Source organism: Enoplosus armatus, chromosome 13 (assembly GCF_043641665.1).
Source record: "Enoplosus armatus isolate fEnoArm2 chromosome 13, fEnoArm2.hap1, whole genome shotgun sequence".
In the NCBI taxonomy this organism is placed as follows: domain Eukaryota; kingdom Metazoa; phylum Chordata; class Actinopteri; order Centrarchiformes; family Enoplosidae; genus Enoplosus; species Enoplosus armatus.
In genome coordinates, this window is record NC_092192.1 from 6,727,658 (window position 1) to 6,742,249 (window position 14,592).

Consider the following 14,592-nt stretch of genomic DNA (forward strand, 5'->3'; position numbering starts at 1 on the left):
CTATTTAATAAGGAGCTATACTGTTTAATTTGTTATATAGATATAATAATAAAAATGTATTACTATACATTTCCATTTATTTGGAGTTAGCAGTGGAGCTAACTGCAGGTCATTTCCCCTTTCCCACTCTGCTGACACGGGATGGATGCTATGTAATTTACTAATTATACATTTGTTTTACATAATAAAGATTTTAGTCAGGAGTCAGGGCCATGACTAGAGGGAAAGAAAAACCCATAAAATCTTAATCTAATTAATAATTAGATTTGATTTAAACATCAACATTAACAATCTATCACATATCACTAACAGTACTCATTTACAATAATTCAATTAGGGCTGCAACTTACCATTACTTTCATTCATCTGTGGATTATTTGTTACGATTAACTCTTTAATCATTTAGTCTATAAAAACGTCAGAAACTGTGACGTTTTATTATTGCTTGTTTTGTTGCTTGTGTTTTAGAAATGTCCTAAATAATGAATCAATTATGAAAATAGTTGCATCACTTTCAATACCATAAGCCATAAAGAAACGATTGATCATTCCTGAGCTCTGTATTTAACAGTTACACACACAGACATGCTGTGTTAGGAAACAATGCAGTCACACTCAACTGACTCTCACATATACAGCACAGTCGTCATCTCTCTCCGTCTCTCATTCCATGACATGAGAAGCCCTTATTGTTGGGACGTCTTGTTGTTACAGGCTCCTGCTGTTTACACAAACACTGAGTCCTGACTGCATGGCTCACTAACTCTCCTGCTGCTGTGTATCATGTTTATATACTGCATGTGTGTGTGTGTGCGTGCATTGATACAGCAGGTGGCACCTGCAGGTTCAATACAGCTATACTGGGGTTTAGAAAAGCTGATTTTATTTGTTTATGTGTGTGTTTCTCTCAGCAGTCACTGCAGGGTGAAACAGTCGACATGGAAGTGCCAGTAGAAAAACAGTAAAAACAGTAAACGTGGGGCTCATTATTTTCAGATTTGATCAAAAATACATGAGCTAAATGCTAACACATAAATATTAGCGTGTTAGCACTAAATACGAACTGCGTCTGACGTTGTTGTCATTAATTCATGAAGTATTGGACAAATTAAAATTCAATGTCTGTACAAAGTCTCATGGAAATCCATCCAGTAGTCATTGAGACTTCTGGTGGTGCTCGACAAAAAGTCAGGGGATCACCAAAGTCAGTAGGATTAATCCTCTGGGGACCATGAATGTCTAAAATTCTTTAAAACTTCGTCTTAATCCATCTACAGTTGTTGAGATATTTCACTCAGGACTCAAGTGTTGGACCAACTGACGGGCTGACATTGCCGACATGCAGCTGTGTCGTAAGAATGGCGAAAATAAAGTGTGTTTAGCTTTAAGTAACTGAAGCATACAGTATAGATTCTTTTAAAACTGTGTGTGTTGGTCAGTAGAGCACATGACTACACTGTGTGTGGCTGTCAGAGCCAGCAGTAGGCTGTCCTCATGCTTGCTTTAGCATAGAGGAGCAGGACATGCATGAATGGACCTGAGAGAGACCAGAGAGAGATTTCACACTGAGACGACCCTGTGTGTGTGTGTGTGTGTGTGTGTGTGTGTGTGTGTGTGTGTGTGTGTGTGTGTGTGTGTGTTTCAGAGAGCAAAGGAGAAGAGACTGTGACAGTATAGCTCACTCGGAGTACAACACTTCATGTTTAGAAAGAAAGAAAAGCAAAATACAGAAGAAAGGAACATTTGTATGTTTTTCGAAGGCCTCAAAAAGTTTCCATTTTTGTTTAGGGTTATTCATTTTTTGTGCTGCACTTCCATTTCAGGAATAAAATGTGAGGTGAAGTGGAAGAATAAACGATGTGGAGACGTTATGGAAACTGACAGCGTGAATGCTGATCGGGAAGATGAAATGGGATGGAATGAGGTGTTAATAGTGCGGCGTTTTATTTCCAGATCCAAGCCGGATCATCGCCTGGGTTAGGACGATGCTCGGGAATGTCCTCTTGGGAAAAGCTATGTGGAGTGAAAACTGCAGTAGTTTGTAAAAAGTTACGAGTGTGACAAACATGCATGAAGACATAAAGCAGGAAGAACAGCGAGGCGGAGTGCAATCTAGTTTCAAATGAGACATTTTAAGTTTGTTAGATGGAAGCACGGTGAGGTTAGCATTTTAGTTCACGTTAGTTAAGCTCGTTAGTCATGAGCTTTAATTTTAAATTCATTTTATTTATTTTGTATAGTTCTGTATGCTTAAAATCAGACTAACACTACTCCACTTTTCATCTTTCGTTTTATCGTTCGCAAGTAAAAATAGCCTGTTTCGTTGGGAGGTCGGAGGTGGGTTCAGGTATGATACAACACTCTTACAGCTACTAGATTTCTTTCAAGAAAACTACACAGATGATAAAATGATGAAGAATGACAGGAAGCTGTAGCTGTGCGCCATAAACAATGCTAACATCCTTCCCGTCACCAGCATTTACAGCCTGAACAGAGCTCTTTTGCTTTTGCAAGGACAGTTATGAGAAAAGGCTTTTTGAAATACTTGAGTTTACAAACGGTTTCATCTCTCCACATAAAAAGAAGTCCTACAATAGAGATATTAGTGATAATAGAGAAATAGTATTATCCGACCATGAAAGGAATCATGAGAGTTCTGACAAGAAGTTAACTGCTCATCTTGAATCTCAAAAATCTGAATTTATTTACGTCCAGGATTCGACTCTGACTCACCTGCAGAGGAAAGCTGTTGGTTTGTCCGGTGAAATGGTACATTGATAATGTACATTTATGGCAGTTAAATGTTCAGGCACGTGGAGGCTGGATCTCCAGTGTAACAACTACAACCCTTTTCAACAGCAGGAACCTTTCCAGGAACCCAGAAACCTTTTTTGGAAATTAAGAATTTTCTCTGCATATCAACAGGGTCTAAATTTAGCTCCTGGACTGCAGTTCTGACATCTTCAGTCTCCTTTTCTCAACATCATTCCAACATCACAGTAGTTCAGCAATAAATAAAAAACACAATGACTATGTGTTGTTGTCTCAAAAAAAGTTTTTTTGTCTAGTGTGCTAAATATTTATGGTTCTTCAGATGACGCGCAAAACCAGACTTTTTAGTTTCCTAATTTTAGTTCCTGGAGCCCCTTTGTTCCTGGTACTGGCTGGTGGGAAAGGGTCACCGCAGGGCAATTTTGAACCCTTGCTGTCAGGGTTAAAGGTACGGTCAAATTAGCCTTTCATTCAGTACGAGAGCAAGGCTACAGTTTGCAGTCTGGTGGTGTGATGTTGTATTAAACGTGGTGATGAAACTGACTTCTCCATCGCCGAACACAGTCCGTCAGCACATTCGCAAGTTGAACAATTCTTACCTGCGAGATCGCACCGAAATAGAAAACAAATGCTTGAATTTGTCCGTCGTGCGAGCTTCAATATGTGAGTGTGACTGCATTGTAAGGTTAAAACTAAAATCTGACATGTGGAATTAGGGAGAAGGTGGCAGGAGTACTGAATGTTTTTTTTTTTTTATTATAAAGAGGATTTGTAAGAGAGTGCAGGTACATCTACCAGACATTTCTCTCCCTTTTTCCAATTTATTTTATGGCTGTTGCTGAAATTGCGGAGGCCATTAACGCCAGGGGATCTTTGAGGGAGCTCCCAGAGGGAACGATTCTTCACACAGCCCCTAAATTGTAATTTCTTCCTTTTTTTTTTGTTGTTTTGACAGGAGGACCATCTCATCCTCTGATCTCCCAGCGACCATTTTTTTTTCAACATTTTTCTCGCTTTTTTTTTTTCTCTAATCTGATCCTGTTCTTTTATATGTTCTACAGCTAGGAAATCTAGTCTTTGGGTTTTCAAGGACGCCTGCAGGCTCAGCTTGAACGTGTGGAAGCTTTCCCCCTGCAGGTTGTAATCTCGGCACAAATCCAACCATCAGCAGTGGAAACCTTTTTAAACACTTTTTCCTCTTTTGTCTTTACATTCTGCTGTTGCCTTTCTCTGCCTTTTTCCATATCTGCAATATTATCCTTCCCTCTCTTGTTTAGAAGGTGCAACAGCACCGGGGGATTCGTCTTTTTGAAGTGTGTGATTAATTTCCCCTCTTTCTAGGTGCACTGAACTGCAGCATGGGAGTCTGTGTGTGTGTGTGTGTGTGTGTGTGTGTGTGTGTGTGTGTAGCCACTGTGTCCCATTTCTTACCTGAGCTCATTAGTGCAATGAGAGAAAGTTTTTCTTTTTTTTACTCCCCTACTGTCTTTTCCTCCCTCTCTCCACCCTTTCTTCTGTCCTTTCACACTCACCTTCTCCTCCTTTCTCTCTCTCATCAATGCTACTCCTGTTTCAACTTCCACTCTTTCTTTCATCCTATTACCTTCTTGTCCCTTCCCATCCTCCTCTTCCTCCGTCCTTATTTTCTGTGTTTTCCCCACACTCTTACACACACACACACACACACACACACTTGCTGAGAGCAGATCAGAGAGGCCAATACTAACCACTGTCAGCTTGTCACAGTTCGGTTTGAGCCAGAATGTAAATCTAGAGCACTTCCTGCATAACAATAATACTGTGTGTGTGTGTGTGTGTGTGTGTGTGTGTGTGTGTGTGCACTTTCAAGAAAAACTCCTACCTACAGTACAGAATATGACTGACCCTGTATTTTTTATGTGTATCAATATGGTTCCTCCAAAGACAAAAACAAACACTACCGACAGAAATATGTGCTACAACACAGCTACAACCCTTTACACGTCTGCACACACGTGTGTGTAAATAACATTAGAGGTAAGACTGTGAGGGGACTTCTTGTGTACAGAGCTGTGATAAGGTTTCCTGTTGAGCCAAATTAACTCCATGTCTTTTTTAAAATTAGATTTTACCAATGAAATACATAACAAGTCATCTTGATTTTACCCAAGAAATTTCTTCCTGTCTTCATGACAACTTTGTGATTTCTGTTTCAGGCCCTTAATATCAAACCAAAATATTGGTCTGAACCTACTCGATAAAGCAAGTACTTCCATATTCTGTTATTCATATTCTTCCTTACATTTTACACATATCATTTTGTAATATCATTTCTTATAGAAGTTTAATCTTCTGAAGACACACCTCATCTTGTTAAGCTCATGAAAATCTGGAGAGAAAAACTGTGAAAACAGGATCTTGAAATTAGACGTCCTAACATGAAAAAAGGAGGTGCTGGTATGTCTTCATCCTTCGACTTGTTGCGTAATTGTTTTAGCTCTTTAAAATCTTTTTGAAGTTTCTATTTCATGTCAAATGATTTACACATTTGGTCTTGTTAGGGTTGGAGTTTTTACTTATGTTATCATACATGAATTTCAGAATGATACTAGATGCCGTATCATCATGCAGACTTCCTTGTACTTTCAGCATCTTGCTTCTCCGTCTGCATGTGGGACTACAGGGATATTGCCCGCCTCCCCGTCCACCTTGCTGGTAACATGCTAGCATTCACAAAGCATGACGAGAGCAGCCCTCAACATGACAGACAGGCAGATAAACATGACAGACAGACGGGCGGACTGGCAGACAGAACGTGGAGCATGACAGATTAAGTACTATGAGAGACAGACAGGCGGACAGTGGTTTGTTTCAGGTGGGTTTGAGGAGAGATGTGTGTGTGTGTGTGTGTGTGTGTGTTTTTTCCACATGGGAACAAGCCCAGAGGGAGATGAGGGGAGGCAGGATAGTGGTGCTGGTGCACAGCAAGCTGAGGGAAGCTGCAGATTTCTGAAATCTGATTTTACAGTTGTAAAACCTTTCTGTGCTGCCTACAGTTGGATGTCAGACCAACCCCCCACCCCCCAACCTTTTGAAACACATACCAAAAGAAAGCACAAATATACATTTGGATCAAAGTCGATATGAGCGACTGAAGTGCAAGTCAAAACTGTGACTTTCTGGATCAAATGGGTAAACTTACTTAGCATTTATTTATTTATTTATTTCCCCCTAACTTCCTCACCCTGCTTTGACCAATATATCTATCCGAACACAATTTATCTGTAGTATTGTCTGAAAAAAGTGACTTTTGGCAATATTTTCAGTTACTTTTAGTGTCACATAGTGTCTCAAAATCTGTTTGTGTGGCCAATAGGACGAAAGAAGAACAAACTGATGGACCGACTGAAACAGGGTGTCGGATGAGACAACCAAAATAAGACAGAGGAGAGAAAAAGACAGGGAAAATACAGTATAACCCTTAGAGGACACCGCAAATGAGAGAAAAAGAAACAGATGGAGGAGAAAATAGATTAAAGAAGAGGATGAAGAGAAATGGAGAGTGGAAAATGAGAGAGAAAGATAAAAGAGGCAGAGAAAAAGAGGTAGATACAAGGTGAGGGACACGACAAATCATTATAGCAGACAACCTCATCCTTCACTCTCTGGTGCTCTCTCTCTCTCTCTCTCTCTCTCTCTCTCACACACACACACACACACACACACACACACCAACCAACTATCCTCTCTAATCTAGAGTGTGAATAGATATGGCTGTTTAGTGCCAGCAGCACAGCTCCCGGTACCTGATGGCAGCAATCTGCTGAGTCAGGAGCTCTGCACTGCATGTGTGTATGTGTGTGTGTGTGTGTGTGTGTGTGTGTGTGTGTGTGCGCGCGCGGGCATTTAGGAGTTTGAGTGTGTTAGTGAGAGACACAGAGGGAGTTAGAAAGAGAGTGAAAGTGTTTGTAAGATTTAGTGGAGTGCATAGATGTGTGTGCAGCCTTCCTCGGGAATGATGAGCACTGCAAATTGAGCACTCTTACTACACACACACACACGCACACACGCACACACGCACACACGCACACACACACACACACACACACACACACACACACACACAGCCAGCCAGCCACAGGGGCAGGTTGTGCCAGCGACACGTCACTGGTATTACCATGACAACAAGCTTTCACTGTCATCGCCATGACAGCTGCAGGTCACGACTACTAGAACTAATAGGGTTCTTTAACGTTCTCCAACACAAATACAGGTCACTCTGTTTTCTTAACAGCTACACGTAACTATCATCTCCATAACTAGGGTTCACCATCATCACCATAACAACAGCTTGAACCTTTGTTTTAATGATCAACTGGGGAAGGTTGTTTATTCAGCTGAGAAGCGTCTTTGTATTTACAGATGAACTAAAGGAAGTTGTTCATGCCCTTTTCTCTTCTAGAGTCCAGGTTGAAATTTCATTCATGAATTATTTGTAACAGGAGTATTGTGATAATTCTTCTTTTTTTTTTTTTTAAATCATTTTTAGATTGCTTAAGTGTCTCTTTCTACCCTTTAAAGGGTAGTAACAAGGGACTGATTTGTAAAAAAAATATATATGTGAACCTGCTTTTTATAATACCGGTAAATGTACTATATTTGTTTATAATTGGAGGAGCTCGTTTTTATATTTGACCATTTGTAGGCATACCGGGAAGTGTTGCTGGCGTCCTCCTTAGTCTGAGGACTGAATCGTCATCAATAAAATGATTACAAGTGATGGACTGTGTGCAGGAGTCTTTGTTTTCTATTGCAACTCCCTGTCCTCTTATCTCAGCCACAGCTCCCTTCGTCCACGTCACCCACTTCAAAATGCAGCTGCCGGGTTAATAACATGTTCATAAAAATACGAGATATAATTTCACACCAGCTTTTGATGCTCTACGTTGGCTCCCAGTCGGTTTTAGAATTGATCTGAAGATTTTATGGCTAACCTTTGAGGCTCTTCACTGTCTGGCCTCTGGTTACACTGCTGAGCTACTGACCCAATGTCACCAGAGCCTGACGCCAGATGCTCAGATGCAATCTTGCTAGACGTACTAAAGTCCAGATTGGTGTCAAAAGGTGACGAGTCTTCAGGCTCTGGAATAGTCTAACTAAGTGGCATCGATCAGTAAGAGCAGCAATTTTATTTAAATCTCTTTTAAAGACATCATTATAAAAAGGCAACTTAATTGTTTATAGCTATACTGTTCATATCCCATTTTAAGATTCTTGTTTTAACCATCATTTACTGTCTTCTTGCCTCTTTGAATCTTTTATTTCTACAACACTTGATAGTATATAAATGAGGTTTTATTCATTATTGTTATCCTAACAATGTATTTAATAATACAGACAATCCAGGGAGGTAAAAGGTAAATGACTACAACCAGTGGTAAAAGTAAGACATGAGATGCTAAAAACATATTTAACATTTAACCTGGTGGTTTGAGCAGATATCTCTCAAACACAGCAGCATCAACTCAACCAGCCAGCTTCATCCTTCCTGCTCTCCATGACAGAGCAGCGGCGTGAAATGCATCGAGGTCAGTCATCTGTGTAGAGTGGATGGAACATCGAGCTCCATTTATGTGGATGGTGTGTGTCACAATATTTGGTTGAACTATTATTCCGATGTTCTTTGCTGTGCAGGTGTCAAGTGTGGCCTGCTGTGCAAAAAAATGATGACAGGCCACGTCCAAAACTGTCCACCCACTACACTCAGTCAACAAGGGTTTGGATGTAACCGTTCTGTACTTGAGCTTTCCAAATTGTACTGTTTTTTGGGTGGACAGAGTGTGTGTTGGCGGCCTTGGCTACAGTGCTAGAGTGACTGAAAGGTAACAGGCTTTTACAGTGGTGTGTTTAGATGGCTGGAATTAGAAAAATCACCACAGACGCACACTTGTGTTTTCTCTCGATCTTACCCCCAGCAATGTCCTCTTCCAGTAGTTGTATCTGCAGATGGAAGATCTTCTCCTGGAGGTCGCACAGGGTGTGTTTCATCTTTTCCCTCCGTGTCACCATGTAGCACAGGTTACGCACCTGAAACACAGGCCATCGGTGTTACAAATAACAGCACACAAACATAAACCTGACCGTGAGGATAACGGACGCTTAAACATGACCTGCAGACATACATTTTGTAATCATAACAACAAATAAGACACACACAGTTACTGTAGGACACTTAGCAGTTGTGATAAATATTTTTTACATTACACATTTAATGTGTGAGGGGCCACAAATGACTCTGCAGCTCTACAGACCTTTTTAGGCTCTTTTAGTTCATTATTTTGGTTTTAGGGCACATTTACTGTTTTTTTCCTGTCTCAGTGCTCTTACCAACCCCATTTCTAGCAGCAGCAGGCAGCTGTTTTTAACAAAAAAACCTGTGATAAACCCACTGTATGTTACCTACCCACCACCGAACGGCAGACACATAAAGTTAGCAGCTAGCTGGTGAAGAAAGTGGCAGCATCTAGCAGCTAAAGAGACAGACATTTTTGTCAGGATGTGGTGACCAAACCAAAGCCAAAAGGAGAAAGAGTATACTGTATATTGGACTTTCATCAGGTGAAATGAATGATAATGTTGCTCTGTATCTGCTGGGTGTATAAACAGGTAAACACAGAAGTCAAAACAACTGTATAATGTGATAAAAAAATATGTTAGAGGTGTGTGTTTTTCAGCTTATTTTAGCTCATATCACATCAAAAGTGAACGAAGCAAGATGTGAAGTTTGGAAAATCTCAAAGTTAAAAAAGAAAAACGAGATCAACGAAACAAATATGTACCATCAGAGGTTTATGTGAATGCAGTAATGAGACAGTAAGAGGTAAGAGTCAAGAGGCGACTTCCTGTTTCCAGCCAGTAAACTGGATCCCAGACTCGTCTTCCACCCAGACCCAAACTCCAGCTGAGCCCTCCTGCTGCTCCATATTGGCAAATTACTATCATATGGCCCTATAAGCAGTATACGAGCGTGTATGTGAGTGGATGGAGAGCGTGGAGCTGGGAGATGAATGTGTGAGTGTGCATGTTTATGTTAAGCACATATGGATGTTCAAAGAAAATCTGTGGTTGTAAATGTGTGTGTGTGTGTGTGTGTTACTATTTAGAATTGGCAACATATAAGAGAGAATGAGACAGAGAGAGAGAGAAGAAAGCAAGTGAAGAGGCTGAGAATGAGACAGAAATAGATAAATAGAGAGAGAGAGACAGGTGGGGAGAGAGACAGACAAGTGCAAAAGGCTTAGTAAAGAAGATTCAAAGATATAGAAATAGAGAGCTGAAGTTAAGTCCCCTGACAGCCGTAGTCGTTAAATGCTAACAAAATCATTTTATCTACAGATAAAAGTGCAATTACAGGGAGTCGATATTCACGTTAGCGTAGAAAATGAACAGAAAACTCCAGGCTTCTGCCGTGCCACTAGCTTTTGGAACTTATTAGCCAGTAGAAAAGAGGGGTAAAGAACCAAGAGCGACTAATAGAAGAAGGCATGACCAGAGAGAGAGAGTCCAAGTGCACTGAGACCAAAATCCTCCCCCCCATTGGTTTCAATGAGGAAGGGGGAGAGAGAGTGAGCCCTGCCGTTTAATCTGACTGAACTTTGACCTGCAAAATTGTGAGTCTCTCCAATGTCCAGATAGTTTGAGTGAAGAGGGTGGGACCGACCGCTCTATCAGGACATGTTGATTGTTTATGCGCTTGTTCATGTTCAGTAACTGCACAGCAAAGTCATACAAGAGGAAGGACGGATGCTCTTTCTCTCGGTTTAAGCTTAACCGAGAGATGTGTACCAGCGCACACTTTCAGACGTTCTGTCCTAAACCCTGCGTACTTTCACCTCCACACAGCTGGCCAATCGCTCGGTTTCGTAAAGCAAAAAAATGTATCAGCCCATCAGACCTAATAATCCCGATGACGCCCACAGCGCTACAGTACGAGGACACTTTTCAGACGGAGTGCCACAACAAGTTATTGTAAGCAACTGATAGTTACTGATTTTTTTTATCATTAGTCATAAATAATTAGGGGGTGGGAGTACAACCTGAGCTGATATCACTTTAGTGGCACAGGCTAATAGAGCTAATGTGCACTGAGAGTGAGAGAAACACACACACACACACACACACACACACACACACACACACACACACACACACACACACACACAACTTGCAGCCTCACTTCGGGTTCAAAGTAGACAGTTAGGAGCTCTTACAGACGCTGATATTTATGTACAAGACAAAATAACTGATCAGTTATGTTTTAGTATTTGAAACATGCTGTTGTTTATTTGGGGGGTCGTGAAGATTTCCAGTTTGTGTACAGCTGCACATAATATCCAACACATAGTCATGACAACAAAGTAGCTGGAGAGAGGGAGGGAGGTAGGGAGAGAAACTAATTGGGTGCAAGCCAGAGCACTTGAATCCCAAACTAACAAGAAACTGGATCTCTGCCAACTGGATTTCTCTTACGACGGTAAATCAGTAATCATGTGTCTCTCACCACATCTGTGTGTGTGTGTGTGTGTGTGTGTGTGTGTGTGTGTGTGTGTGTGTGTGTGTGTGCGTGGCAGCATCATACATGTGTGAGTCTGAAGGTCTGCCATGGTACTAATGGGACAAGACAGACTGTGTGTGTGTGTGTGTGTGTGTGTGTGTGTGTGTGTGTGTGTGTGTGTTGAGTGTATGAGGGCACATATTCAGGTTTTAAAGAAGCAGAACAAACAAGGGAATACAAACACATATATCAGAAAATATATTACACTGGTGGGAACACAACTTCATAGACTGGAACTACCTGTAGTCCTAAATGTGCTTATGTGTGCTTGCGTGTGTGTGTGTGTGTAGGCCTGTATGAGTTGCATTTGTGATAAAGAAATATAATTGGTTTATTTACTTTAGCAGTATATATGTGTGTATGTGTGTGTGTGTGTGTGTCTGTCTGTTTATCTGTTGGTCTTGATGGATTCGTCAGCCTGGCCTATCTGACCCATTCCATCCCTGTTAGAGCGCTGCAGATAAAAATAGCTGCTCAACTGGGACACAATGTGCAGAGCCTGGCTTTGATTAGGACACTCTGCGTGTGTGTGTGTGTGTGTGTGTGTGTACTGTTTTCAAAAACAACCACCTCTGCCTGGACACATGACAGGGGAGTGGAGAGCAGGATGGGAGGTAAAGAGGAGGAAGAGCGATGAGAGAGGAGAGAGGAGTTTGGAGTAAAAAAAAAACAACCTCTCTGTTTTTGTTTACTTTCTCTCCTCTCTCACCCTTTACGCCTCTCTCTACTACCTCTCTCTGTCTCCTCCAGACTCTGGACATCAAGGCCAACTGTCTTAAGCATTGAGCGGCAATGCAGCCTTTTTGTTTCCCCCTTTTTCTTATCTCAGCGCACTGAAAATGAACCAAACCAAAAATAATTTTAAAAATAAAAAGGTCTCACTGGAACATGGAGATGAAACATGAATATTTAATGTCATTAAGTTCATTAGCTGCTGAAAATGTACTTTCATACTTTACTTTTTCACGACTTCCCATGACTTGTGAGTGTTAAAAAAATGTCAAAACCTAAAAAAAAACCTTTGTCAAATTAAATTAAGTATTGTTGCTTTATGTGCTTTGCTGCAAAGCCTTGAGAAGCCCATTTTCTAACAAATGTGTATAGAAATATACAATTGTAAAAAAAAGGGTATAGAAGGGTATATTTTAACATTTATGTTTCCTTTTTGAGTCATTTTTGATGAATATCAGGTAAATATCTGAAATTCTGCAAAAACTCAATGTGGTGAATATTTTGTATGTTGTGCTAATTTTTCTCCCCGGTCTTCAAACCAAATCTTGGTTACAGGGCAGCAGAGTTTTGAGATGAAGTGACCGGAATTGAATTTCTTGCTCCTTTGGCGCAAACAGCCTCTGACCTTTTCTCACTCCGTCTCTTCTGTCTGTCAGAGGCTTCTGCCCTTTACCAACTCTCTCCTTTGTCATTCTTTTCTCCACAATTTAATCCTCCGTCCTCCTATCTGTACTGAAGCATATTATCCCAACAATTTATCTGTACGTCTGCCAGGCTTTTCATGCCTCTTTAACTCCATCAGTCCATTCATTCACCCTGAGCAGCTATGACATCTCTGAATCAGCAAACGCAGCACTTCACCATTTTTTGGAGAGCAAATCAAACCAAAGCGAAACAGCACTTTTGCGTCAGGATGGAGGCGCGGAAGAGATTTCATTGTCTTCCTTCTGATAAAGAGAGATGTTATTGTGGTTGCAGTTTATAACAGTATCAATATTGTTACAAGTTTGGTAATCAGGGGCGACTATTTGTCTCTGGAAATCTTCACCAGCCTGACGTGAAATAACAACATGCCCATTTTTATGCTGACAGGGTTTCATCTGAAAGCGGAGATGGGCTGTGAATATAATGTTAAGAAATGACCGTGCAGACATCAGGGGAGGTGTTTGCTTGTTCGTAGCCATTTGTATGACAAAGTCAATATGACTTATTTGTGGACATCAGGCATTCATTAACTGGTGTAAATTAAACTTGACCGGTAATTTGCTTTTTGGCAGGTGAGCCAAACAGGTGATTTAAAATACTGGCGGAGGCAGAAGTAATTAAATAAAATCCGCTAAATGCAATGAGCAACATTTAAAATACAATAAAAACGAATAAATAACTGATAAAAATGAACCTATTGTGTTTTTTTGGAAACCAGGAAACAGCTGAAAGATGCATTTCTCAGCTTCTCCCTCCAGCCATCCATCTACTACTCTTCACCCATCCTCCCTCCTCCCTTAATCCCTGAACGACTGAACCCACATCCTTTCTATCTCATCCATCCATGACACGACAGGCTGGAGATAATCAGCATTACAAGTGTATTAACTGTGCTGAGCAAGGCCAACGCCTCTCATACCACAACGTCCACAACTTACTCTCCCTCCCTCTGTCAGTGTGTGTTATAGCCTCTCTCTGCACTCATTATGTCTCTCCTGTCCTGTCAATTAATGTACACACACACACACACACACACACACACATAAACAATCATACACAAACTATATGCACACATGTTCACTTGCTGTTTATCTGTTTATCTCTCTCTCACACTCTCTCTGTCTCTCTCACACACAAACACACACAGAGCGGTCTGCAGAGCACTGGCTGTCATCAACCACTAATTACATCAACAGGTGTCTGGCAGGAGGGCACTGTGCCCTTTGTGTGTGTGTGTGTGTGTGTGTGTGTCCATTTGTGACACTGCTAGAGGGAGAAATTGGGTACATTTCCATCCAAATATTGCACAAATTTTAAGCATATTGTCAAGACGTCAGCAACGAAAATGATCTACTGGTCCAGTTGACACTAGACTTTTTTGGGGCCAATACAAGCAAAAATGATGAGGTTATGTACTGAGGCCAGAGAATCTTACAGTTGAACAATAAACTAAAAGTTAACTGCAACCACTTCACTTACAACAATAAACTTCACTGGGAGTTCTAATCGGCCCTTTTCACAGCAGACATTTTGACTTTTGTCATAGCAGGAAAAGCACTGGTGTCCCAGTAAGTCGTGACTGTGTGACGGGGAGCCTGCGTGCTGAATAGCAGGACCCCGAAACTGAAGCAGCTAAATGGAATTCATCCATCATTCATTTCATTATTTAAACCTGTGCCTTTCCTACTGTGACATGTGACAACAACAGCCTTTCAGGTATCCTGTGATACCCTGTGATGTATCTGTGATAAACCGACATTGGCTGATAATATTGATATGGTAACATATTG

General features: G+C 41.0%; 1 protein-coding gene across 1 annotated transcript in view; it reads right to left on the reverse strand.

The window, feature by feature from the left end:
- jade2 (jade family PHD finger 2) overlaps positions 1-14,592 on the reverse strand; it is a 157,929-nt gene that overhangs the window by 17,320 nt on the left and 126,017 nt on the right. The window contains exon 11 of the mRNA XM_070917199.1: positions 8,721-8,838. Within this exon, the coding sequence (XP_070773300.1) occupies positions 8,721-8,838 (118 nt within the window). The remainder of the gene's footprint in view (positions 1-8,720; positions 8,839-14,592) is intronic.